Source organism: Oratosquilla oratoria, chromosome 12 (assembly GCF_046742065.1).
Source record: "Oratosquilla oratoria isolate Oo_2021 chromosome 12, ASM4674206v1, whole genome shotgun sequence".
NCBI lineage: Eukaryota > Metazoa > Arthropoda > Malacostraca > Stomatopoda > Squillidae > Oratosquilla > Oratosquilla oratoria.
Window position 1 is genome coordinate 31,851,474 of NC_134788.1, and position 27,942 is coordinate 31,879,415.

Sequence of the window (27,942 nt, forward strand, 5' to 3'; positions counted from 1 at the left end):
AGTCCTCCTGTAGCTTAGTTTAGTAAACACTAACAGCCTCGTTAGGGCCAGTAGCCCTGCTCTTCTTTGTTCTTCCTTTGTTCCTCCTCCTCCTCCTCCTCCTCCTCCTCCTCCTCCTCCTCCTCCTCCTCCTCCTCCTCCTCACTCGCCCACCTCCACCTTTACCCGGGTTCTGTAACCAGACTGGTATTCTTCTATGCACTCAGTGACAATCTGGGGAGTTTTTCGTGCACTCAGTGACAATCTGGGGACTTTTTCGTGCAGCATGAAGTGACAATCTGGGGACTTTTTCGCTAGTTTCTGTCGTGTCTTACCTGCGTAATGACACAAGATAAACTACTGAAATACTCAACGACCAAGTTTTTCCTATCATTTCATTGAAAAATGTAATATTTTTGGTACTGCACCTACATCTGTGTCAATACTTTTAAATTAGGAACTTTTTGTTCCAATCTAGGAATTTTTCAGCACGAGCTTAGGGAATTATTGATCTCCCTTTGTGGGAGCTCTCTAGTACCACTACCTTTCCCGTATTGACAGTCAGTCGTCATTTGTACCCGAGGGAAGACGCAGTGAGTGCTTATTCCTGCAGGGCCACGGGGGAAGACCTTTGCCATCTCATTCGAGAACCTTCAATTTGGCGTCGTCTCACGGGTAAGTGAGCTGTGAAGAATTAAAGTCAGTAGTGGCTGCAGCAGGAATAAGGTAGGCTACGTTGTGGTAGGTACAGTAAGTCGCAAGATTTTTGTTCAAGGGCGCGCGCGGTCGAGCGAGTGTCGTCGTCATGTCGGGTGGCATTTCCCCAGCCAGCCAGCCAGCCAGCCAGCCAAAGTCTTCAACCGACGAGAGACGCCATTTCAGCCGCCGTCTGCATTGCTTGCTGTGCATCATGTGTCAATGCAAAGGTGACGTCAAGTGCGACAGAGAAAAAAAAAAGAAGAAGAAAAGAAAGAAAGAAAGAAGAGGAAGAAGAGAAACAAAGTGAAAAGATGGACGACGGACGGACGTACTCTCAGCGGCGATAACGTTATCGCAGCGAGCAGGGATACTCCTCCTCCCTCCCTCCCTCCCTCCTCCTTCTCCTCCCTCCGTCCCCTTCTCCTTCTCCTCCCTCCCCCTCCCTCCCTCATGTCTCTATCTCCCTCCCTCCCTCCTCCTCCTCCTCCTCCTCCTCCTCCTCCTCCTTATCATCATCCCTTCCTCCCTCCCCCTTCTCCTTCTCCTCCCTATCTCCCTCCCTCCCTACTGCAGTGCTGTTAATTACAATGGATTACAAAGGCGGAGCATGCCGACAGGAGACCTTTTGGTCCATATCTAGGTCGGATGCGAAAAAAATCACAATGATAATAGAATAATGATAATAATAATAATAATAAAACTATAACAATGTATGCAACAAACAAAATACATAGATAAATGCATAGGTATTGTTGAATAACAAACAAGTAAACAGTAAATAATAATAAATTGACACATAACTAATAGTAGATGAAAATCAAACGACAAATGATAACAAAGCAAAAACAAATAATATAGAATAAATTATAATCATTACAGCATCTTCTTGCTCCTTCGTTCCTCTCTTGTTCTTGTTTGTTGTTGTTGTGGAGGTCAGCGTTCTTGTTGCTGCTGCTGCTGCTGCTGCTGCTGCTGCTGCTAGGGTTGCTCCTCCTCCTCCTCCTCCTCCTCCTCCTCCTCCTCCTAGTAGTAGTATAGTTTCCTAGTTTGGATTCAAGATTGACCAAACCTTTTCCCATGCCTGTTCCCGACCGATGGCGTAGTGGTATCAACCGATATTCCAGAGGTCCCAATTCGATTCCCACACAGGAATGAAATAATTTCAGCATCGCTGCGAGCCGGTATTCCAACTCTCGTGGGCAAGAAGTTTGTTAAGTCACAGCATTACTCTTAGGTCGGGCATGTATGAGATCTGAGCTCTCATTCGGAAGGGTAAGTCTGTCGTTCACGAGTCCACCACGTGACCCAGCATACGAACAAAATAACTACCTTTTTTTTTTTTTTTTTTTTTTTTTTTTTTTTTTTATCATGATACTGTGGACCAAATTTAAACGTATATTCAATCCAGCTCTAGTTTTCCCGACAATGTGGCATGGTTTTCCTATGAACCTATTAACAATGTATTTTTGAACGTGTTAATCTATTTTAAACAATTATAATAATTTATATATTGTGCGTGTGTCTGCATGCGTCAATGTCTGCACGTAATATTATGGTTTTAATAAATCAGGTTTGGTTCAAATACATACAGGCTTGTAAGTGAAACTTGCATGCGGTGAAGTACCCATTGCTATAAAAAAAAAAAAAAAAAAACGAAGTATGGCAATACCAAATTCCATCATTAGTTTGTCTATTGGCTGTTGCATTATTGTGAATTCTGTCTTTTGCGAATGCCAGGATAACATTGCTAGTCTTTGCTAAAGAAGTTGATATACTAAAATACTCTATTTTTTTTTAGTGTGGATTTGTATACACGGAATCTAGATTTCATAGTAAAGTATGCGAATGTTCACTGCAGGAAAGCGATATGACGTCACATCGCTTTGTCAGGAATGTCATGTTTTTTATTTTCTGTATGTTTATGAAAACATAGGCGTGGGGTTACTAGTTAACGTTTTGAGATTTGTTAGAACGATTGTAGATATCAACAAGTTTCTTTAGTACAAATATCCAACACCATTTGGAAGTTCCATTACGATTAATATTACCATAACTGCACTCTCCTCGCACCAACGGGGGGAGTCAAAGAAAACGACTTTTGTTAAGGGGTGGCTTTATTTTAACTACCAAATCCCCCATGACGAAATCAATATGTTTATAACAACCAATCCTAGAGGTACACGCATGCATATATACACTCAATATTAATTTATATATCAATATATATGTATATATATATATATATATATATATATATATATATATATATATATACATATATGTATATATATATATATATATATATATATACATATTTTTTTTTTTTTTTTTTTTTTTTTTTTTTTTTTTTTTTCCATTAATTCTTGGTACGATGGGGGGAACATGATAGGTGGAGAATATTTAGACGTGCCTTTGGGGTATGTATGAAGCTTACGGGTAAAATATTAGGTGTGCATAGATACGGCATTTTTGTGTATTTGCGTAGATACATGGACAAGAAAAAATGTATATAGACAAAAAGTTAACGTGCTTCAACAAGCACGTGGATGTGCATGCCAATATGCACAGTCGTGTACGTAAGCCTAGTATATATACATGTACGTGTTCATTCATATATGCATACACACACGCACACACACACACAGTACTCTGTGGCGCGGTGGTAGAGTTCCCGGCTGCCACCACGGCGGTCCGGGTTCGAATCCCGCCCAGGGCTGAAATAATTTCTGTATCATAACGCTGCGGGTCGTTACTTCAACTCTCGTGGGCGAGATGTTGTGTGTGTGTGTGTGTGTGTGTGTGTGTGTGTGTGTGTGTGTGTGTGTGTGTGTGTGTGTGTGTGTGTGTGTGTAAGGTTACAGCATTACCTATACATCGGTCATATATGAGCTCCGAGCTCTCTTCCGGGAGGGTAGTAGCTGTCGATCATGAGTCCAACACGTGATCCAAGACCGTGGTGAATATACATACGCACTAAGTTGAATCAAACACACACACACACACACACACACACACACACACACACACACACACACACACACACACACACACACACACACACACACACGCACAGGTACACACACACACACACACACACACATACACACAGGTGACCCACTGACTATGTACAGACTGCGGAAAGGGCACAGAAGTACTGGACGGAGAGGACTTGTTAAACTGGGACAAGAGAAGCACAAGAGGAGGACATGGAAAAAAAAAAAAAAAAAAAAAGCATACCTACAGAAGAGATCTGAAGAAAAACAGTTTTCCACATAATAGAGTGGTGGACACTTGGAACAAACTGGACGAAATGACAAAGTGTGCGCAAAAAACATCCATGTGTTTAAGAGCAAACTAGACACTGCGAGATACAAAGGCGGGACACCACGAGCGTAGCTCCAATTCCCGCAAAATACAACTAGGTAAATACAACTAGGTAAACACACACACACACACACACACACACACACACACACACACACACACACACACACACACACACACACACACACACACACACACACACACACACACACACGGCTCGGTGGCGGATTGGTAAAGCACTGGCCTCACAAGCCAGAGAACCGGGGTTCGATTCCCCGGCCGGGCGGAGATAAGTTGGGTTTGTCTCCTTTCACGTGTAACCCCTCTTCACCTAGCAGTGAGTAGGTACGGGACGTTAGTCAAGGAGTTGTGACCTTGCTGTCCCGGTGTGTGGTGTGTGAGTGGTCTCAGACCTACCCAGAGATCGGCAAATAATGAGCTCTGAGCTCTCTGCCGTAGGGTGGTGTCTGGCTGTCTCGATAGAGACTGCAGCAAATCCGAGGTGAATACACACACACACACACACACACACACACACACACACACACACACACACACACACACACACACACACACACACACGCACACACACACATTTCTCCATTGTGACGTAGAAAGGGAGACAGAGAGACAGAGAGAGAGAGAGAGAGAGAGAGAGAGAGAGAGAGAGAGAGAGAGAGAGAGATACACGTTACAAACATGTTACGGGCATGTTACAGACACGTTAGAGACATGTTACAGACTTGTTACGGACGAGTGAAATATACGATACAAACATGTTACGGACATGTTACATACACGTGACAGACATGTTACGGACTTGTTACACTCATGTTACAAAAACGATACGTTTGTGTTACATGCACGTTACAAATACGGTACACAGACGTTACAAACTTGTCACGGACATTTTACGAAGACATTACGGTCATGTGACGGACTTGTTACGAACATGTCACAAACATGTGACGGACTTGTTACGAACATGTCACAAACATGTGACGGACATGCTAATGACATTCCAGAATTGTAGGGTCGCCTACAAAGGCTTTGTCGCTAGAAGGTTTGAATTTTGTCCATTTTTGTTTTGTTTTGTTTTGTTCTTAAATGGGATCAGGACTGATAAGGAATGGAGTTTATTTAGTTTAAACCAAAATATAATTTAGTTAGCTTGTAACCAATATATATACATACATATATATACATATATATATGTATATATATATATATATATATATGTATATATATATATATGTATATATATATATATGTATATATGTATATATTGTTACTAATCTAGTTTAGGCCGTAACTGACATAGTTAACTTTAACTGTGCAATGTCAAAAGATACCCCTTCCCTAACACCATCCGTATTGCTATATGATGACCCTACATTGACGTCACAGAAATGACGTCAAATGATTGGCGCTCACCCCTCCCCCTTCCTCCCGACCCCTTCTCGACCTTACATTAGGTGAAAACGATTTCGCTCGGCTCGAACCTGGTTTTTGTACAGCTGAAGACGTCGGGCGGCCATTTTGTCTGGACGCTGGCGGCCATTTTGTTGGCAATTAACACATAATCACACCACTGACAGCGACCTTTTGTCTCTTCCCTTTCCAGATAGCGGATTGCCAAGTAATTTGTTCGGAACGCCCTTCCCTCACTCTCTCCCACCCTCCCTCCCACTCTCCCACCCTTCCTCCCTCCCTCCCTCCCTCACGCACTCACTCACTTTATTCGCAATTATATATACGACGTTATAATTCTTTCCCTCTCTCAAGTCCGTTTACGAATATTTGTTCATATTAATTGTTTATATATATATATATATATATATATATATGTATATATATGTACATATATATATATACATCGAATGAGTGGTTCGATGGAATCCGACATGACGTCACGTCGTCAATAAGAAAAACTTCGAAAAGGACCTAAAACAAAAGACAGTCAACGGAAAAATTAACTCAATTATTAAGTATATCACAATAATTGTAATACACAATAATTGTCCTTAATAGATTTGTACTATATTTTGCTATAGATTTATTTTCATTGCGTACAACAGCAATATCCAACTTTCTAAATCGTCGACATTAAGTATTGGATCATTTCATGTTTAGCAAAACATTTTATCAGTTGATATTTGATCATTGATTGTTATTTTGATATTCAAAAAATACTTTTAATCGTGAGAAAGTAATTATAAATCTCACGACATAGGGAAACGTCATGTCGACACTCGATCCACATTTTGGCGGGTATCGAAAAAAAAATACTACGATTACCGTCTATTTTTTCTTTATTACTTCCTCCTTAAACGTCACAGTTAACTTCCATCTTAATCTTCTTTTCGCTTTTCTGCTGAATTTCCCCTTCCGTCATCCCTGCATCAAGTAGTTAGTTGTTTTTTATTATAATTGTTATTAAAATCATTGTTGTTATGATTATCATCTTTTATTATTATCATATTTCATTGTTAATATTACTGTTGTTATTTCTTCTATTAGTAATATTATTATTGTTATCATTGTTACTATTATTATTGTTATCATTATTATTATTATTATTATTATTATTATTATTATTATTATTATTATTATTATTATTATTATTATTATAATTATCATTATTATTAATATTATTATTATTATTTTTATTATTATTGATATCATCATCATCATTATTATTATTACCATTATTCTTCTTCTATTTTCTATTTTTGATGAGTATGTTTTTGTTTATCTATCTATTCATTTGTTTATTTATTCATTTATTTACTCTACAAGAACCTGAGTGACGATTCATCGATGATTGTCGTAAAGATTTATCAAACGAATAAATAAGTAAATAAATAAATAGATATTTGTGCGATTGCAAACACATACGCTATTATATTTATTTCTTCCAGAGGTAAAAATTGACACAAAATGGGAAAAAAATTAGAAATACAGTCGATTTCTTATATATATTTCGAAAATTGATCATCTATTGAGTCAAATCTAGGATATTGTTCACATGAATGTCTAGAAAAAGTGAAACCTTGAACTAGCTTATCTGGATACTATATAAATCACAAAAACAAATTTATCTGACCTATCTAACATTATATAACGTATTAGTAAAATAACATCGATTTAATCTTAGATTTTCCTTGTTTGTTTTGGCTTTGTTAAAGAAAATAATTATTTTTTTAAACGCAATTTCACACAAATCTAGCTTAACACTTGTTCAACGACTTTGTCCGTATGCGCACAAAATATGAATGAATGAATAGATAAGTAGATAAATAAATAAGTAAATAGATAAATTTTCACAAATAAGATGTGTAATGGCAGACGTAGATACACTACGCTCAAAATACAATTTACGTAAAATGTTTATAATGATATGCACGTATAGTTCATCAACAGACACAAAGCCCAAGTCAAGGTCACCATCCGAACGAACGACTTTTACACATGTTGCCAGGTACAATTTTTTTTTTTTTTTATATTTTCAATTGGTATTTCTTCTTATAGAACATACGAAACGCAATTTTGTTTGTTTGTAATGCTGTTGTCATAACACCTTGAAACCAAACTAAAGAAAGAAAAAATATTTACGGTGTATATATATATATATATATATATATATATACCCGTCTGGGGTATTGGCTGCATGTTATTGTGCCAAAGTAGCATGCAGTTGATACTTTAGGGTCTATATGGGGCGCCCCTACGGACCAGAGCCACACATCATTTTGTCTATGATAGAGGAAAACTCTGTTCATAGAGAAATGATGACACTTTTATACTACGACTGTCCCTCCGTTATGCTGTCACCCAACCCCTTGTTGCTGTCCTGTACTATTCATGTCCTGAGTATTCATGTTCTGTTTTCGCCGACCCTGTGGTGGGGGAAGACAATGCTACCACCAAATTTTCCCACTTGAGTCGTAAAAGGCGACAAAAAAGGGACGGGGATGGTATTAGGAGTCCTACTACCTGTAGCCCCGAAAGGAGACATTCCTAAAAACAAAAGAAAAGGCATAGGAGGGTCTGGGAGTTTTGCAACCAGCACCCTTAGGTTTGGGTCTTTTAATGTGCGTGGATGTGATACAGATGAGAGTAACAGGAAAGAGATAGGTAGCATGTTTGTGAGAAGAAAGATGGATGTGTTGGCTTTGAGTGAAACTAAGTTGAGAGGGAAGGGCGAGTGTAAATTTGGGAGTGTAAGTGGGAGGTTATTAGGAGTGACGAGAGGGCGAGGAAGGGAAGGGGTGGCTATACTAGTAAGTGAGGAGATAGGTAAACGTGTGGTGGAGTGGAAGGAGGTTTCCTGAAGGATAATGTGGATGGAGGTGAAACTGGGAAAGGAGATGTGGGTTTTTGTAAGTGTATATGGGCCTGGCAGTGAGAAGAGTGTAGAAGAAAGGGAATTTTTTTTTTTGGGTAGATTTAAATGAGTGAATAGAGGGATTAGGAAGAAACGTTAATGTAGTAGTACTGGGAGACTTTAATGCTAGGGTAGGAAATGAACCAATTGATGGAGTGGTTGGGAAATGTGGAGTTCCAGGAAAGAATCGTAGTGGAGAGTAGATGGTGGAGATGTGTCTAGAAAGAGAGTTGATGATAGCAAATACAGTGTTTCGGAAGAAAGTCGAGCATAAGTACACATGGGAGAGGGTAGTGGATGGAAGGGTGGCAGATAGAGCGTTGATGGACTATGTAGTGGTAGATAGGAGTATAATAGGAAAAGTTAAGGATGTACATGTGCTAAGGGGAGAGAGTGGGGGAATATCAGATCATTTTTTGGTGGAAGGTAAGTTGAGAGTGGAGAATAGGTGGAGAAAGAGGAAAAGGATAAACGGTAGGGAGGTGCTTAGGGTGAACTCTTTAAATGAAAAGGAAAAGGAGAAGGAGTACAAGAAGAGGCTGAGAGAGGAGTGGGAGGGAGTGGAGGATAGAGTAGAGCTAGGAGTGGAGGAGGAATGGGGATGGTTCACGGAGGGAGTCACAAAGTGTGCAAAGATGGTGTGTGGAACAAGAAGGACAGGAGGAAATAGAAGGAAGGGTAGTGAATGGTGGGATGAGGAATCAAAGAAGGTTGTAGAGGAGAAGAAGCGAGCTTTCACAGATTGGCTACGAAATAGGACGAGGGAGTCATATGAGACGTACAAAGAGAAGAAAAGAGAAGTAGAGCAAAAGGTAAAGGAGGCAAAGAGGAGAGCAGATGTGAAATGGGGAAAGGGTATGACAGAAAATTTTGAAAGTAATAAAAAGATGTTTTGGAAAGAAATTAAAAGAGGAAGAGGAGGCGAATCAAGTAGAGAAGAAAAGGTAAAAGGTGCAGATGGAGAGATGATAATGGAAGAGAAGGCAGTAAGGGGAAGATGGGCAGAATATTTTAGGGAGTTGATAAATGTGAAGGAGGACAGGGAGGGAAAGATAGTTGCAGTTGGAAGTGCAAAGAAAATGAGAATGATGAGTGAGGAAAATGGAGGAAAAATAAGGAAGGATAAAGTGAAGGTAGTTGTTAAGATGATGAAAGCAGGTAAGGCACCTGGTCTGGATGGATGCCATGCGGAATGCCTAAAAAAAAAATGGAGGCACAGTGATGGTGGACTGGCTGGTGAGGTTATTTAATGTTTGCTGGAGAGAGGGTAGAGTGGCAGAGGACTGGAAGGGTGCCTGTATAGTTCCACTTTACAAGGGAAAAGGGGACAAGTGTGAATGTAGTTGTTTCAGAGGGATTAGCTTGTTAAGTGTAGTTGGGAAGGCTTATGGGAGGATCTTGATTGAGAGGATTAGGAGAGGAACAGAGGGAGTAATTGGTGAGGAACAGTGTGGGTTTAGGACGGGTAGAGGTTGTGTAGATCAGATCTTTGTGGTAAGACAGATATGTGAGAAAGCTATAGGAAAGGGGAAGGATGTTTTTTGGGCTTTTATGGATCTGGAAAAGGCTTATGACAGGGTAGACAGGAAGGCAATACGGGAGGTTTTGCGGATATACGGGATAGGAGGAAAGCTTCTAGGAGCTGTCAAGAGTTTTTACGAGAGTAGTAGAGCATGTGTCAGGATTAGAAATGGAGAGAGTGAGTGGTTCGAGTTAAAGGTGGGACTTCGTCAGGGATCCGTTATGTCACCCTGGCTGTTCAACTTATACATGGATGGGATGGAGCGATAGGTAAATGCAAGGGTGGTGGGTCAGGGATTGGAGATGGTTAAAGAAAATGGAGAAAAGTGGGAGGTGAGCCAGCTGTTGTTTGCGGACGACACTGCGCTTGTAGCAGGATCAAAGGAGGGATTGAGGAAGTTGGTGACAGAGTTTGGGAGAGTGTGTGAAAGAAGATAAATGTGGGTAAAAAGCTGAAGATAAATGTGGATGAAAGTGAGGTAATGAGATGTACAAGGGGTGAAAGTGGATAGTTTTAGATACTTGGGTGCAAGTGTAGCAGGAAAAGGTGGAGTGAAGGTGGAGGTAGAATGTAGATTGAGAGAAGCGAGTAAATGCCTTGGTGGATTAAAGAGTGTAATGAGGAATAGACATTTGGGAATGGATGCAAAGAGGAGACTGTATGAAGGAGTGATTGTGCCAACAGCACTGTATGGGGCAGAAACGTGGAACATAAGAGAAGAAGAGAGAAGGAGTTTGAATGTGTTTGAGATGAGGTGTCTGAGAAGTATGGTGGGGGTTACTAGGCTAGATAGAGTGAGAAATGAGGAGGTGAGGAGGAGAACAGGGGTGAAAAAGGATTTGGGAGATAGGGTTGATGAAAGAATATTAGGATGGTTTGGACACATGGAAAGAATGAGTGAAGAAAGACTAGTAAAAGAGGTATGGAAGGCAGATGTGGAGGGAGGGAACATGAGGGGACGTCCTAGGATGAGGTGGATGGATGGGGTGAAGGGGGCTTTGGGGAAGAGGGGAATGTCTGTTGAGGAAGGACGGGAGAGGACAGAAGACAGGGGTGAATGGAGAATGGTTGTATATGGATGATGCTGTGATGCATGAGGTAGAATGGGTGGGGGGATGGGGGGTGAGGTAGTATGTGTGAGCAAAACTGGACGCAGCCCGAAGGGATTTCTCCCCGTCTTCTCCTTTTATGCATGGAGGGACGGAGAGGGGGGTCGCCGATTTAATGAAGCGGCCTTACTGTGGACGTGCTGTGCCTTGCGACACTGCCTCTGACCAAGGGCAGTGGACAAAGTGCAGGGATGACCCGTCATCCAGGAGGTGCTCAGATAAGAGGGAGGGTGGAGGGGGAGTGGAGTGTATTTAGGGATAGAATGGGTGGGAATGGTTTTATGCCTTTCCCTTTTTGGTTACCTCCCTTGTAAGGGGGAATGAGCCTTGGTATATGTATGTATGTATGTATGTATGTATTTATGTATGTATATTTTAATTTTAACCTCATGGTCTAAGATGGGAATATGGCATTGCAACCTCCCCATTTGGTTGAGCCACTGTCATTCTGAATAATGAAATTAAAAGTTTTCTTACATAAAACCACTTTTGCAAGAAAAAAAATAATTACAAATAGAATATACAAAAGTACAAAAAAAATATATACAAGATAATTGTTTCACATTATTAGTGACAGGGTTTACATAGCTTACAAACCATATTTTTCTATTTACTAGTGAAGGTAGTATTAGCATCTTGGAAAGAGGGAGTGATCACTGCCTTTACCAACAATGGTCCTATTACTCTACATTGTGAATCTTATGTGAGAAGAAACTATATCATGTACAGTCTATCCTGGTTGAAAAATAAGATAAAGGCAGCTAACTCCTGGCTCTTTAGGATCATCAGAGTGGCTTGGGTTTCAAATGAATTTATCAGTACATAACAAATGAAAAAAAAAGGAATATCTAATCAGAAGTAATATTTTGTTACTTGAGAACTATAATAGTCATTGTAGTGATGCCTATCCATTGAAATCATTAAGCACAAACAACACAATATTAATCACATATTGCACTTAAACCAAGTGTGAATTTGTTTATGGTAACTGACTTTGTACTGTATACGATATGGAAAATATCAATATGATAATACATATTACATAAAACAATACTAATTTTCAAACAAACTAATGCCACTAGTTTCTGAAACAGGCTGTCAGCTAATCGCTGGTCTCTGATGTAAATAAGCAAAAGAGTTCCTGGCACAACCCCGTGCAAGAATGTCACCACTGCAATCCAACCTTTCCTGACATTTCTGTGCAGAGGATAGAATATATATCAAAAGCCAAAAGTGGAAACATTAATATTAGAGAAGACTATATTGTCTCCATACTGCCCATCTTCAAAAGCTAAGATCGTCTTTATCTTCATCTGAAGCTGACACTGGGCAAAATATCCCATGTATTCAATCGTGTTTCTTCCACCTCTCTCACAAGAGACAGACAGACCACTAAACTCAATAATAATTCAACAACTTAGAGAAAAATCCCTCTCAAGAGAAGAAAGAACCATACTTGTGTTCAGGACGCCATCCGAAGACATCTCTGGATGGCAAGGTGAGATCATTCCTGACTAAAATCGAGGCGCTAAACTCTCACAACAAAATGCTCTCGAGAAGGAGGACTCGCAAAACTTTCAATCGCTTGAAAAGGGAGCAAAAATACAATCAAGTAATCACCGGATTACTTGTAGTGCTTTCACAGAGTGAAGGAAAAAGTAAAAACTGAAAGAGCCGAAGAGAAACTAAAGGAATGGAAAACACCACTAGGCATAGTGTGTGTGTCACAACGCTAAAGTTGTGACAAGGTAGGTAGGTAGGTAGGTAGGTAGGTTCGGTTAGGTTAGGTTCGGTTAGGTTAATAGGCAATCATGATAGTGAGTGCGGCACAATTGATACAATGCCGTATTAGCTATTATGGTCGACTATGAAAACGGCAGTGACGTGAGCGGTGACGTCACATTTGCGCATGCTCAGAGCACTACCGTACTCCTAGTCGTGACGAAAATTCAGAGTTCGGCTGCCATACCTATATAGTGCACATTTAAAAAAATGGACAGGTGAATGTATTTAGATGATTTGTCATCTCTTAAAGAGAGAATTTGCCAACGTATTAGAATCTAATGCTTCGACACCAAACACCACAGTCGTCATTCTTCAGGCACGTGTTAAAGATATCTATGCAAAGGACCTCCATGGCTGCTTATTCTACAGAGGCCCCTCGACGTGTGGCGAGACGGCAGTGACCGTTCGTACACGCCTCCTCGTTGCTTACATTGGCCAACGGGCTGCATTGGCATTCTCATCAGTTTATGTTCGTCTCATTTTGCATCGGACCTCCTCCTCCTCCTCCTCCTCCTTCCTTAGGTACCCGACAGGATAATGAGGCCGTGCTCAAGGTGACGTCAGTCCTCGCTGCGAGCGAAGCGAGCGAAGCGAGGACGACTGACGTCATATTTTTCTGGTGTTGGATCAAACATTTTGGTGTTTTATGATTTTTTGTTTTATTTGACCAAATGACAAGACATCTTGTCATCGGAGTTTAATGGGTTATTAAAGGAAGACTGGGTCACATCATGCTGGTCTATTTTTCCTCCCACGCCCATCCTCCATTTGAATAACTCGAATACGCCCTCACTCACAGAAATCTAAACTTGTCTAAGAATATGTCAGCAGGAGGAGTATCGATTGGGACCCAGTTTGCTATGCTTACATTTCCATGGAGTCTTAGAAAACTAGAATGTGTACGGCAGACATTAGTTTTTCTTTATTATGTGTGTTGTGTGTGTTTGTGCATACGTGCGCTAGGAATTGTGGTGCTGGTCATGTAATGTTTCTTTCCGTAACTTTATAGCTAGTTTGTGTGTCAGTAAGTGGTATCTGGTAGTGATGTAAGTTCTTGTAAGTTTTTACATACATAGATACATACATACATATATGTATATATATATATATATATATATATATATATATATATATATATATATATATATAGAGAGAGAGAGAGAGAGAGAGAGAGAGAGAGATGTGGCAGCAGGAGGGAGGGATAAGAGGAGAGGGTAAAGGGAGAGAGACAGACAGATGGAAATGGGGAGGTAGATATCCATATATGGATTGGGGGGGGGGAGGGACAGAGAGAGGAAGAGAGAAAGAGGTGTATATGGCCGTGGGTGGGGTCGAAAGAGAAAAGAGAGAAAGAGAGATGGCGGTGGAAAAGGGAGAGAGAGATAGAGAGAGATGGCGGTGGAAAAGAGAGAGAGAGAGAGAGAGAGAGAGAGAGAGAGAGAGAGAGAGAGAGAGAGAGCGGTCAAGTAAGATATGTTTCGCGTCGGTCACGTGACGTATAGTGTGGATCGGCCAGTAGTAGCAGTCGACTATACTATAATACCAGTTATCTTCATCTACAGTGGCCAACACTGGAGAAACTCAAACGATAAACATAAAGACAAATGCAGTTGGCATTACATTTAAAGAAAACGTACGTGACAGGGCTTCAGAAAAGAAAAGAAAAAAAGAAAAAGAAAAATGAAATTAGCCGCCATGGCTCTAGAGGATTAGATATAAAAGAAAAAATCTTCTCACATTTTATTCAAGTGAGTTTTTCGTGTTATTTGTCATTGCGAGGTGCAGCCCCGATGATAACATAATATCACATTCTATTTGTCTAAACAATCTTCACTTCCACACTCCTCCTCCTCCTCCTCCTCCTCCTCCTCCTCCTCCTAGTCCTCTTGTAGCTTAGTTTAGTAAACACTGACAGCCTCGTTAGGGCCAGTAGCCCTGCTCTTCTTTGTTCTTCCTTTGTTCCTCCTCCTCCTCCTCCTCCTCACTCGCCCACCTCCACCCTTGTCCGGGATTTGTGACCAGACTGGTACTCTTCCATGCACTCAGTGACAATCTGGGGACTTTTTCGTGCACTCAGTGACAATCTGGGGACTTTTTCGTGCAGCATGAAGTGACAATCTGGGGACTTTTTCGCTAGTTTCTGTCGTGTCTTACCTGCGTAATGACACAAGATAAACTACTGAAATACTCAACGACCAAGTTTTTCCTATCATTTCATTGAAAAATGTAACATTTTTGGTACTGCACCTACATCTGTGTCAATACTTTTAAATTAGGAACTTTTTGTTCCAATCTAGGAATTTTTCAGCACGAGCTTAGGGAATTATTGATCTCCCTTTGTGGGAGCTCTCCAGTACCACTACCTTTCCCGTATTGACAATCAGTCGTCATTTGTACCCGAGGGAAGACGCAGTGAGTGCTTATTCCTGCAGGGCCACGGGGGAAGACCTTTGCAATGTCCTCGAGGACCTTCAATTTGGCGTCGTCTCACGGGTAAGGGAGCTGTGAGGAATCAAAGTCAGTAGTGGCTGCAGCAGTGGTTGGTACAGTAACTAACTCGCAAGATTTTTGGTGAAGGGTGCGCGCGGTCGAGCAAGTGTCGTCGTCGTCATGTCGGGTGGCATTTCCTCCCAGCCAGCCAGTAGTGCTGGGCAAATACCGCTAATTTCAGTTCCGGAATTACCGGTAAACAACAGTGCCGTTACCGGGATTACCGGTACCTCACCGGTTAAAGACTCGTAAGGTTGTAGTGACGTTCCAAGTTCGAGTCGCCTTTGACATATATATATATATATATATATATATATATATAGAGATATATATATGTATATATATATATATATATATATATATATATCTATATATATATATATATATATATATATTATATATATATATATATATATATGTATTTTTATATATAAGTATATATATATATATGTACACATATTTGGGTCTTCTCCGTTTGGCCACTCTCTCCTCCCTCCCTCCCTCCCTCGCTCCCTTCTCTCTCTATCCCCCTCATCATCATTATCTCTTCCTCCCTCCCTCCCCTTCTTCTCCTCCTTCCTCCCCTTCTCCTTCTCCTCCCTCCCTCCCCCTTCCCCTCTCCTTCTCCTCCTCCTCCGCCCGCTCCTCCCCCTCCCTCCCTCCCTCCCTCCCCTTCTCCTCCTCCTCCTCCTCCTCCTCCCTTCCCTTCTCCTTCTCCCTCCCTCCTTCCCCTCCCTTCCTCCTTTCTCTATCTCTTCCCTCCTCCCTTCCTCCCTCCTCCTCCCATTCTCCTCTCCTCCCTCCCTCCCTCCCTTCCTCCCTTGTGGTGTACACACACATGTGTGTACCCCAGACGTGTGTGCGCTTGAAGGTGCAAATTGGTGCACACGTGTTGGCTGGGCTGGGCTGGGCTGGGGGGCAGCAGCAGCCTGTCTCTCTGACCTGACCTGACTCGAGTCTCGAAGGCTACGTTGGGTTGGGTTGGGTTGGGTTGGGTTGGGTTGGGTTAGGGTTGGGTTGGGTCACCCCTGAGTCAGGTCGGGCCTGGGCATACTACTGTATATGCATGCAGGCAGGCAGGCAGGCAGGCATACATGTATGGACATATTACCGCCTGCCTGCCTGCCTGCCTGCCTGCCTGCCTGCCCGCCTGCCCCTAACGGCACTATAGCAGCCCCAGGTAACATACACACAGCTCTACACCCTCCCTCCTCCTCCTCCTCCTCCTCCTCCTCCTCCCTCCCTCCCTCTCCTTCTCCTCCTCCCTCCCTTCATCCCTCCCCTTCTCCCTGCCCGCTTTCTCTATCTCCCTCTCTCCTCCTCCTTTCCTCCCTCCCTCCTCCTCCTCCCTCCTCCTCCTCCTCCCTCCCTCCTTCCGTCTCCTTCTCCTCCTCCTCCCTTCCTCCCTCCCTCACCCCTTCTCTTCCTCCTCCACCTTCTCCTCCTCCTCCCTTCCTCCCTCCCTCCCTTTCTCCTCCTCCTCCTCCTCCTCCTCCTCCTCCTCCTCTTCCTCCTCCCTCCCTCCCCTTCTCCTCCTCCTCCTCCTCCTCCTCTCTCCTTCCCTCCATTCCCTTCTCCTCCTCCTCCTCCTCCTCCTCCTCACTTCCTTCTCCCTCCCTCCACTCACTCCCCTTCTCCCTGCCTACTTCACCTCCCTCCTCCCTTCATCCCTCCCCTTCTCCTTCTTCTCCTCCCTCCCTCCCTCCCTCCCTCCCTCACTCACTCACTCACGTCCTCTTCTCCTCCCTCCCTTCCTCCCTCCCCTTTTCCTCCTCCTTTATCTCTTTATCTCTTCTCCTCCTCCTCCTCCTCCTCCTCTTCCTTCCACTCCTTCCCCTTCTCCTCCCTCCACTTTCTCCCCTTCTTCTTCCTCCCTCCCTCCCTCCCTCCCCTTCTCCTTCTCCCTCCCCTTCTCCTTCTCCTTCACCTCCTCCTCCTACTCTGCGAAGAAATTCCGTGGGAAAATATGTATTTCAACCCGACGACGACCTGGTGTACCACGGTAAGTATAAAAGAAATGAAAAAAATAAAAGGTGTATAGATAAACTCAAAGTTGATAAAACACCAAGGTCTGGCGGTTGGCATCCAAGAATCTTAAAGGAAATTAAGAATTGAACTGTCGTTCCATTAGAAATTATTTTCAAGAAATCCATCATATCCGGAAAAGTCCCAAGAGAATGGAAGCTGTCTAGCGTTACACCCAAATTCAAAAAAGGCGACAAAAAGAAACCAAATAAGTACAGGCCTAAGCTTGACTTTAATCGTAGGAAAAATGATGGAAACTGTCATCAGAGATGCTATAGAACACCATTTAGAAAGTAACGGTTTGACAGATGATAGTCAGCATGGATTCAAAGGGAAACGATTTTGCCTTACTAACTTACTCGAATTCTACAAAAGTATGACAAAATAGACAATATAGATTTAATATATATATATATATATATATATATATATATATATATATATATATATATATATATATATATATATATATAGACTGCAAATTTTTTGATACCGTCCTCCACGAAAGACTACTTACTAAATTAGTTTCACACGGAATAAGTGGTAGCCTATAATTAAGCTGGGCTAGTAATTGGTCATTGATCGAATTGGTAATTGATCGAAAACATAGTTGTTCTAAATGGCAAAACTTCTAGATAGGAAAATGTTACGACTGGAGTTCCTCAGGGTTCCGTTCTTGGGCCACTTCTATTCATAGTATACATAAATTATGTAGACCACAGACTGAAATCTATTATCTCCAAAATTGCTGATGACACAAAACTGTGCGGAATGGTAAATGATCACTTAAACCAATTAAACCTACAAAAATATTTAGATAAACTACAGCAATGGTCTGAAAAGTAGCAAATGACATTTAACACAAGTAAACGCAAGGTTATGCACATAGGTAAAAATAACAGTAAGTACGATTACAAGTTATTTTGAAAATCGTTAACAAAAGTGGATAGTGAAAAGGATCTCGGCGTAATTATCAGTAACGATCTCAAATCATCTAAGCAGTGTATTTTAGTCTCTGAGAAAGCAAATAAGAATGTAGGACTGATTGCGCCATCTTTTGACTTCAAAAGTCCATCTCCCATTAACAAGCTATATAAATCGTTAGTTCGTTTGTAATATGATGTTTCCGTATGGTCACCGAATCTCATTAAAGACATTGGCAGATCGGAAAAAATACAACGGCAAGCCACAAAACTGATTCCAAATATAAAAAATAAATCATACAAAAATAGACTAAAACATGTGAATATTTTCCCTAAAAAGGCGTAGACTCAGAGGTGACTTGATACAGGTCTTTAAGATTCTAAAGGGAATTGACAACATCAAAAGTGACCAAATTTTCACACTTAATGAGAACCCGACAAGAAATAATGGCCTCAAACTGTCAGGAAATGTATTTAATTTGGAAGTGGGTAGAAACAACTTGGCCAACTGTGCAATAGTAAATGAATGAAATAAACTTCCTGCAGAGGCAGTGTAATGTAGTTCAGTTCGAAGCTTTATTATTCGTTTAGATAAATATCTAAGCAAGATGCTGTAATGCCTGCCATTATTTTTTTTCTTCATATTGTTTATTTGTTTGCTATTGTCTGTTTATTACTATATATTTCATTATCATTTATCTATCCATTTATTATTATTTAATATTAACTGTTTATTTATTATTTACCTTTACCTATTGATTTATTATTTATATTGTTATTATTTTATTAATTAATCAATTTATTTATTTATCATTATCATATATTTCTTCGCATCCGACTTAGTTATGGACCAAAAGGTCTCCTGTCGGCACGCTCCTCCTTTGTAATCTCTTGAGAGATCTTGGGCCCAGAGACCGAGTGCCAGCCCTAAGGCCTGCAGCAGGTGGTCGGGGGTGGGGCTGGGTGGGGGGTTGGTTGACGGGTTTTGAAAATGGCAACTTCGCTGTCCACCTTGCACGACCACCACCACAAGGAAGGAAGCAGGTACCCGTCATTGGTCCCCTTCAGGTGGCGGCGTTGAGGCAACTGGCAGTGTGCTCGCTTGAGTCAGGGTTTTCAGACTGTTTACTTCTGTAGTACTTGTGGGTGGTTGCATCTTGTTGTTGCTGCTTCTGCCCTTTGGTGGCTGTCCCCTCCCCACTTGTGCATTGCACCGTATTTACTGACCTCACGTTCCATTTGATAATGTTGGCTCTAATCTGAGAATTGCTTTCTGATTGGCATTATAAATTTGTTCGCCCTTCCAGGATCTTTCCCGTTCGTTCTGTCACTTTAGCTCCAACTCATTCTTCTCTATTGAGGTTTCAATTGAGTTTCTTCTTGGATGCTGTGTCTATGTTTGTGTGTGAATTTGTGTTGTGGTAAATTTGGGAATAGACTTTCCTGGACGCATCGATATCGAAGGAGGTATAGTGCAGGCATGGCAGTGCGGTGACACGAGAGATTGGTCAGAAAGAAGGGCGCGTGCTTGAGATTATAGGCCACCTCCTGAGTCAGAGAATCGACGAGGGGGGAGGGAGGTGGTCACTGAATACATGGTTCATCTTGAGTGATACACGGCTAAACTGGTTGGCATTTGCAGGCAGCAAGTGAAGAGCTAATATGGTGGAAACAGGAGCCTTAGGCGGCCAGGCGTGGGAATCGATGGCTGACAGCAACGAGCGCCTTCAGTACCTGTACACCTCGAGCGAGTTAAGCGACCTGGACATCTTCTTCCCAGGAGACGAGGACCCCATCAAGGTAAGTGTGGTGACTCGCATTGAATAGGATTCCCTCCTTGAGCAAGGTTGGTGGGGCTTTGACGCGCGTTACCCCACAGGAAGGCCTTGGACTTGATACGTGACTCCCTTAGGCCCACAGACTGGTCCTGTCCATGAGCTCCCCCGTGTTCCTCGCCGAGCTGAAGGGACCCCAGGCTGCCGGTAAGCTCACCCTTTCAGAGGACCCTCGTCAGTCCTTTCGGAAGCTGCTGGGTCACATGTACCAGAACCGGATGGAGCTGGAGTCGGTGGAAGAGGCTCTCGAGGTGTACAAGCTGGCCCACAAGTACCGGGTGGGTTCAGCGAAGAAAAATTGTGTGCAGGTACAGTGTGGGGAGGCCAGTTGCCCTCCCTTGCTTTTCTCCACAGCAGTTCTACCGCTCTTCTTCTGTTCTTGTTTTCTGTTTCTTGTTCTGTTTCTTCTTCTGCATTTTCTTCTTATGTCTCTTATTCTGTTATTCTTTTTCTAATTTTTCTTGTGGTTCCTCTTTTGTTTCTTCTTCGTCTTCTTCGTCTTTTTCTTCTTTGTCTTCTTACTCCTGGTCTTCGTCTTCTTCGTGGGCTTCATTTTCTTCTCCGTGTAACCGATAAAGGTTGTGGTTACATAAGGAGGACTTCATGCGGGCGAGATAAACTCCAAAACGGGAGTTTTCTTCTATTTGTTAACAATGAAGGCAACCTGGTTAACAAATATTATAAGGTACAAATGGACCCTGTGGGCGGATTGCAATATGTGCCAGGCCTTGACCTAGGGCACAACTGGCTGGCAGCCTCTCGGCCTGCCTAGCTTTGGCCAGTAGGTTCTTGACCTACCTAGCTCTGGCCGGTAGGCTCTCGACCTACCTAGCTCTAGCGTCTGGCCGGTAGGCTCTTGACCTACCCAGCTCTGGCGTTCGTGACATGGGTATTATAGGTTATATAGGGGGTTATTGGGTTCTTGTAAGTAAAGGTGTTAGTCTCGCTATTCTATGCATTGGGGTCAGTTTTATAGATGAGGGTTAGTCGTATAGTTGGTGGGTGTTGTTAGGTGTATCATATATATGTTAGTTTATGGGTAATATAATAGAGCAGTTATAATAAAGGGTTTTTAATAGGTTAGTCTGGTGACATTGGGTATCTATATCTTGTTTGTCTTGAAATGTGCTGCGTTAGATGTATGTTCTGGGAAATGCAAGGTTAGCGAGAGGGGAGTCTCGCTATGTTGCAAGCTTGTGGATCACGTGCGTGGTGGGTGATGGTTAGTAATGGTTACATTGCCTCCCTGACCTTTTGAGGTACGTCCGCGTACCTTGGGTTAAGGTCGTGACAGTGGGGTTTGGCATACATAATTGTAAAAGAAAAAAAAAATCAAGATATGATCAATTTGTTAAGTTGCTAGTGGGTGATATTGATCTGCAAAATTTGTTTGAATGAGTAAAAGGGGGCTTTTTTACGTATATTATCATACCTTGAATGTGTTCAATAAAGCTATGGAAATATTTTTACACTTGTAAATTCTCTTTTCAATGAGAATGAATTTTCACTTTTTGTTCTTTCTCTGTTCAATGAGAATTTTTTTATGATCTCTTTTCTCTGAGATATATTTAGTTTGAACAATTTCATTAGAGTCATAGCTTTACTGAAGACATGACATCCTAAGTGGTTAGTTTGTTTTTGAATGAACGTGTTAGTTTGTGTAGAGCTAAATATTCATATATATTGGTAAATATTGATATAATGTATAGACATATATACAAAGTTGGTAGTATTGTGAATGGTTATTGGCTACAATTTTCATGGGAAATGATGTTTTCTGTTGTTTTTATTATCGCGTTCATACATATTTATATTTATTTAAGGCAGTTAATTTTTGAAAGATTCTAATGTATGTATGGTATGAATTGCCTATTCATCTTCTTTGAGTGGCGGGGTTTTGAGTGTATTATTCCGGGGCTTCACGGTCGGAAGGAAGTGAAGAAGTACTTTTACAGATAGTGAGAAAAGTTTTTTATAAGTAAATGATCGTGAGGACCTAACCTGTCGAATCGCATGACGCCCTGCGTCCAAAGGAGGAATAATTAATGTAATTTCATAGTTTAAGTGTTTGCTGTGTTCATCTTGGGATTTGTCGTTGTGCATTGGTTTATCCTAATTTATAGGTTTCGGGTGACTGCCTGGGAGATTTCTTCGCGGTGACATTTTGATATTTTGAGTCAACGTTAAAATTGAAAAATTATCTCCCAAGTTAAAAATGACGCTAGTGGATGTTTTGTTACTTAATTATTGAGTTCTGTCTATCGTGGTGTTTGATTTTCTATAACTGCAAATAATAGTTATTTCTGATAGGTCTACGTGGGCTATTTTACATCCGAAGAGTTTTAATTAAGATTATTATTTTATGTCTTTGATACGTGGGTTATTTCCATGCATCTGTGTGTTTGTGATATACAAAAAGTTTGAAAAATGGGGTACTTTGGTACTGTGGGTCTGCACTGAAGTCTTTGGAAGCACTGGTTGGCACTGTGGGTGGATGTGACACTGGCGTGGGCTGAGATGTTGATTCTTAGCTGACGTTGAACAATGCAAGGTTAGCAATTCTCGCTGAGCCAAGGCTGGCGGTGGGTGGAGGGTGAGGTTGGGTGGTTGGGGTGGGTGAGCGAGAATGCTGACCCGATGTGAAGAGCAGGTGTGTTAGGCGGGTCCGGGCCTAACTGCTGCGAAGCTCCTGGTCTGGGTGGAAGGGGTGGAGGTGGGTTAGGCGGGTCGGGGCCTAACCGATGCGAGGCTCCTGGTCTGGGTGGGTGGTCATGAAGGGGGTGGGGTGGAGGTGGGTTAGGCGGGTCGTGGCCTAACTGCTGCGAATTCTCTGGTCTGGCTGGTCATGAAGGGTGGTGGAGGTGGGTTCCCGTCCGGCTCCTGAATTATAGAAAAGGGGGATTAGTGGGAGTTTATGGTTTATACTCACGGTGATTGGTGACGGTGGTTGCGGGTGGTGGATGAGATTGTTTCTTGGGTGTGTCTCGTTGGTCTGGGTCCACTGCGGCGTCTTGACTGGAGTCGTGATGTCGTGTCGATCTTGGAGTTGGTGCGCTGGATCTCTACAGCTGATTGGATTCGTTTTGGGTTCAGTGCTTCAAGGGATAGAGGGGTGGTGGTTAGTAATGCTTACCGAGTGAGGTGCTGAGTTTTGCAGATTTTGCGTTTTTCTCGGGTGAGGACGGTAGGGGTGAGGTGGAGTATTTTCTTTCGGAGATTGGGTCTTGTGGTAGCTGAATGGAATCTTGTGATTTGATTGAAGTTCGATCTCTTGTTTGATATTGGATTGGAATCTTGATACGGTGCTGTGTAGAGTTGACAGGTTCTATTCTGACAGAGGTCTCTCTGTAGACATCTGTCGTATGATTGGTAGCGTACTGCCACCAGGTGCTTTAAAACCAATTTGCTTTACGATTTCAACACCGATTCTAAGATTGGTGCAACTGTAGATCAAAGCTGCGATCTTAGAATTCAGACTGTCGTCTCGAAGGGAGTGGTTGGTGGAGGGGTAGTGTGTAGACGTGTTGCTTGCTTGAAAAGCTTGCTGACGAAGCGATGTCTGCTTCGTAGACAGTCATCTTGTTCTTCTGAGCTGTAGGCGTGGCTGGTTGGCTGGCGTGCATGTTGCTTGGAGCTGAATAGAATCAAGTGGCTTGATTCCTTTATTCTGGGAGCTTGAGAAGTCGAAGGTAGACCATTTCTTCTTCGTAGACCGTGGTCTGCTCCCTCTGAATGGTAGGCGTGGCTGGTTGGCTGAAGACTTTATTCGGCCTTCTGTGGTAGGCGCGAGTGTAACCAGTGTTTCTTGGTATAAGGTAGGCTTGTCTCTTCGGAATTTGGAATGAGAGCACTGTTTGCCAGTTGGATTGGTTGTGTAACCTTGGTTGTATGGCTGAGTACGGCGTGTCTGTTCAGAGCGTGGGTGCACCGCTGCCGCCAGTGTAACCGTGGGCTTCTTCATTTTCTTCTTCTTCGTCTTCTGCGTCTTCTTCTTCTTGTTCGTCATTTCTTCCTTTTCTTCTCTTTCATCTTCTTCGTTTCTTCTTCATTTCCCTCGTCTTCGTCTTCTTCTTCTTCTTCTTCTTCGTCGTTGTCTTCTTCTTCTTCTTCTTCTTCTTCCTCTTCTTCGTCTCTATCGTCTTTGTCTTCTTCTTCGTCTCCTTTTTAACCTTCTTATTATTCTTCTTCGTCTTTTTCGTTCTCTTCTTTCATCCTTCTCGTCCTCGTCTTCTCCTTTGTTTTCTTCGTTTTCTTCTTTTTTCTTGTTTTTTCTTCCACTTATTCTTCTTCTGTTTCTTCTTCCTTTCCTCCTCCTCCTCCTCCTCCTCCTCCTCCTCCTCTATCTTCTTCGTCTCCTTCTTGTTCATCTTCTTTGTGTTCTTATTCGTCTTCCTGTTCTTATTCTTCTTCTGTTTCTTCTTTATTTCCTCCTACTTTCTCGTCGTCATCTTCTTCTTTTTCTTCTTCTTCCTCTTCGTCGTATTTTTTGTCTTCTTCTTCTTCTTCGTGTTCGTTTTCTTATTCGTCTTCGCATTCTAGTTCGTATTCTTCTTCGTCATCTTCTTTTCCTTCTCCTCCTCTTTCGTTCTATTTTTCCTCGTCGTCTTCGTCTTTCTCTTCTTCGTCTTCCTCTTCCTCTTCCTCTTCGTCTGCTTTCTCTTCTTCTTTTGTTGTGAAGATGGAATAGCGACGAATCATGACACACTCGACTTTTCACACTTGCCGCTTAGGGAAACTCTCCCTCTCGTTTTGTTTTCAGTACATCATCGCCTCCAACGTGAAGGCGGAGACGATGCCGGCAGTGCTGGAGACTTCGGTTCTTTATGAAAACGCGACGCTGAAGAAAAAGTGCAAAGAGGTACGTGGGTCGGTTTCATGATGTCGTGGCTGGCGTTCCTTTTGGGTAAAATGGTGATGTCTACACTTCTTGGAGTTAAGTATCCAAAGCCCTCTTGGTTGAAAGACGCCTCGCTTTGCATTAGAGCGTAAGGAAGCACGGCGGCATTGCACGTTCGGTCGCGCCAGTTGTCGCCCGTCCCTTGGATTCGTCGACATGTTCAGAAGCATGACGTGTTTGACCCACAGATACTGGAACGCGACCCCGACGCCGTCATGCTGCCCGAGACCGTGTCTCGTCTGAGCAAGGAAGGCTTGAGGTTATTGCTGACGGACGAGACCCTGGCCTTCTCTTCCGAGGTTGTCCCCTTCAGAGGGCTGATTGCCTGGTAAGTGCTCGCACTCGTGGCGACCATACCATTCCTCTCCGCCCTTTGCACAGTGCTTGACTATATTTTGGTAGTCGCTCATCATGCTCGCACGCTAATGCGTTCTCTGTGCCTCTCGTTGGTCGCAGGGGAAAAGCCCAGCTAGGCCAGCAGGAGGAGGAGGAGGAGCCGTCGGGGAGTGCAATCCGGGAGGAGATCGGGGACGACCTGCTGAGGGAGGTGCGGTTCCTCGACATGTCCTATGACGAGTTCGTGGACGATGTGATTGACACGGACGTGCTGACCCACAATGAGTTCATCCACATCCAGTGTGCCATCCAGGGCGCCGATCCCTCGAAGTTCCCGATGACCATGCCTCTGCATCCTGCCAGGGGAAGGAGGAGGCAACGCCGGGAAGAGGACGCGGCGCTGAAGAAGAAGTGCAAAGAGGTACGTGGGTTTGTTTCATGATGTCGTGGCTGGTGTTCCCTTTTTTGGTCAAATGTTGACATCTACACTTCTTGGAGCTAGGCTCCAAAGCCCTCTTGGTTGAAAGACGCCTCGCTTTGCATTAGAGGATAAGAGAGCACGGCGGCATTGCACGTACGGTCGCGTCAGTTGTCGCCCGTCCCTTGGATTCGTCGACATGTTCAGAAGCATGACGTGTTTGACCCACAGATACTGGAACGCGACCCCGACGCCGTCATGCTGAGTGAGACTGTGTCTTGTTTGAGCAAGGAAAGCTTGAGGGCTTTGGTGACGGACGAGACCCTGGCCATCTCTTCCGAGGTTGTCCCCTTCAGAGGACTGATTGCCTGGTAAGTACTCGCACTCGTGGCGACCATTCCGTTCCTCTTTGCACAGTGCATGACTATGTTTTGGTAGCCGCTCATCAAGCCCGCACGCTAATGTGTTCTCTGTGCCTCTTGTTGTCCGCAGGGGAAAAGCCCAGCTAGGACAGCAGGTGGAGCCGTCGGGGAGTGCACTCCGGGAGGAGATCGGGGACGACCTGCTGAGGGAGGTGCGGTTCCTCGACATGTCCTTCGACGAGATCCTCGAGAACGTGGTCGGCACGGACGTGCTGACCCACACGGAGTGCATCCACATCCTGACGGCCATCCGGGGCGCCGACCCCTCGACGCTCCCGAGAACCACACCACTGCATCCTGCCAGGGGAGGAAGGAAAGGGCGGCTTTCTCGCTTTCACACTCCCTCGAATGGACCCAAATTGACATTGAAGCCGGATGAACGTCGTGCTTTGATTGGGTGGCTTTCGAGTGATAGGGATATTTGTGTCCATCGCCTGGATGCACCAGGTGCTGGCACCGTTGAGATAGAGGTTGTTGAGATAGAGGAGGCCATTGTTGATGTTGTAATAAGCTCGGCATCCTCTGAGGGTCCTGAATTCGTTTTTGCACCGCCTGCTGCCCTTCAGAGGGACGAACTGTATAGTGTGTTGTTTACTCCCAAAACGGAAGTAGTTGTGAATTGGGCAGGTAACGGAATTCAGAGTGTGGGGAATGTAACCCTGTCACGAGTAACGGCGGGTATTGAGTGTGCCCTGTATTTCTGCGAGTCTGGAAGCTCTGGCTGCGAGTGAGTGAGTGAGTGAGTGAGTGAGTGAGTGAGTGAGTGAGGGGAACTTAGCCTGGCCGCCGAAAGGAGGAGTGGCCGGGCGGGTTGGGTTGGGTTTGGCCCCTTTTTGCACCAACAAGGGAGGAAGGGAGGAAGGGAGGGAGGGAGGGAGGGATGGGGCACAGCGGGCGGCGACCCGAAGCCGAAGGGAATAGCTTGGCGAAGAGCCGTTGTATTACCAACATCACCGCCGCGCCGCCGCATTCGTACAATCAGGTGTCTTGTCAGAGAGAGAGAGGCGGTTTCAGTCCCAAGAAAGGAAGCGTCTCATCATTTGTTGTTGTCGTTGTTGTTGTTGTATTCGGATCCTCTATTTCACGTCATTTCCAAGGTGCAGCAGAAATCGTCACAAGGGGGAACAAGCCTGTGGCATAGGAACGTGCCTTACTAAAAGACACCTAATTACACAAATGGTGTGTATACACACACACACACACACACACACACGTATATATATATATATATATATACATATATATGTATATACATATATATATACATATATGTACATATATATGTATATACATATATATATACATATATATACATATATATATATATATACATATATATATATATATATATATGTATATATATATATATACATATATATATCAATGACCTATGCATGGATTTCAATTTACTGTATCCAAATTTCTTGATACCAAGTTGTGCAGAGTAATAATATATTGCCACCAAATTCACCTGGATATTCAAGTAGTTAGACAAATGACAGGAGTGGTCTGAAAAGTGGCTAATGAAGTTTAATCAAAGGAAATTAAAATTATTCTAAATACATCCACAGGCTATTTTGAAAAAAAGGAGTGAAAATAATCTGTAATGTCTGCAAATCATCTAAGCATTGTACATTTTGCTTTAGAGAAAGCTAATGAGGTCCTAGGACTGAGAGTTTTATCATCTTTTGACTTGGCAAGGGGGATTATTGAAATTCAATATCCTTATGTGTTAAATTTGGTTCCTTCACATTCAATAATGAAGAACATTTTCAGTGCCGTGGTCTCGCG

At 43.0% G+C, this 27,942-nt stretch overlaps 1 protein-coding gene across 2 annotated transcripts; it reads left to right on the forward strand.

The window, feature by feature from the left end:
• Positions 1 to 568: 568 nt before the first annotated feature.
• Positions 569 to 26,981, forward strand: LOC143031266 (uncharacterized). 2 transcript variants are annotated; one of them, XM_076194886.1, is made up of 8 exons: positions 569 to 654; positions 19,886 to 20,043; positions 20,156 to 20,386; positions 24,838 to 24,936; positions 25,164 to 25,303; positions 25,432 to 25,732; positions 25,961 to 26,100; positions 26,222 to 26,981. In XM_076194886.1, the coding sequence occupies exons 2-8, from the start codon at positions 19,906 to 19,908 to the stop codon at positions 26,880 to 26,882; spliced, it is 1,710 nt and encodes a 569-aa protein (XP_076051001.1). In that variant the 5' UTR covers positions 569 to 654; positions 19,886 to 19,905; the 3' UTR covers positions 26,883 to 26,981. The 2 variants fall into 2 exon arrangements, with proteins under 2 accessions (XP_076051001.1, XP_076051002.1); XM_076194887.1 differs by lacking the exon at positions 569 to 654 and adding an exon at positions 15,196 to 15,298.
• The last annotated feature ends 961 nt before the right edge of the window (positions 26,982 to 27,942 follow it).

Bases quoted from the DNA above. Each gene is read 5' to 3' on its own strand.
- LOC143031266 (XM_076194886.1), top strand. From the start codon at position 19,906: ATGGTGGAAACAGGAGCCTTAGGCGGCCAGGCGTGGGAATCGATGGCT. The intron at 24,937-25,163 runs GTACGTGGGTCG...TTTGACCCACAG, and splicing joins TGAAGAAAAAGTGCAAAGAG to ATACTGGAACGCGACCCCGA. The intron at 25,733-25,960 runs GTACGTGGGTTT...TTTGACCCACAG, and splicing joins TGAAGAAGAAGTGCAAAGAG to ATACTGGAACGCGACCCCGA.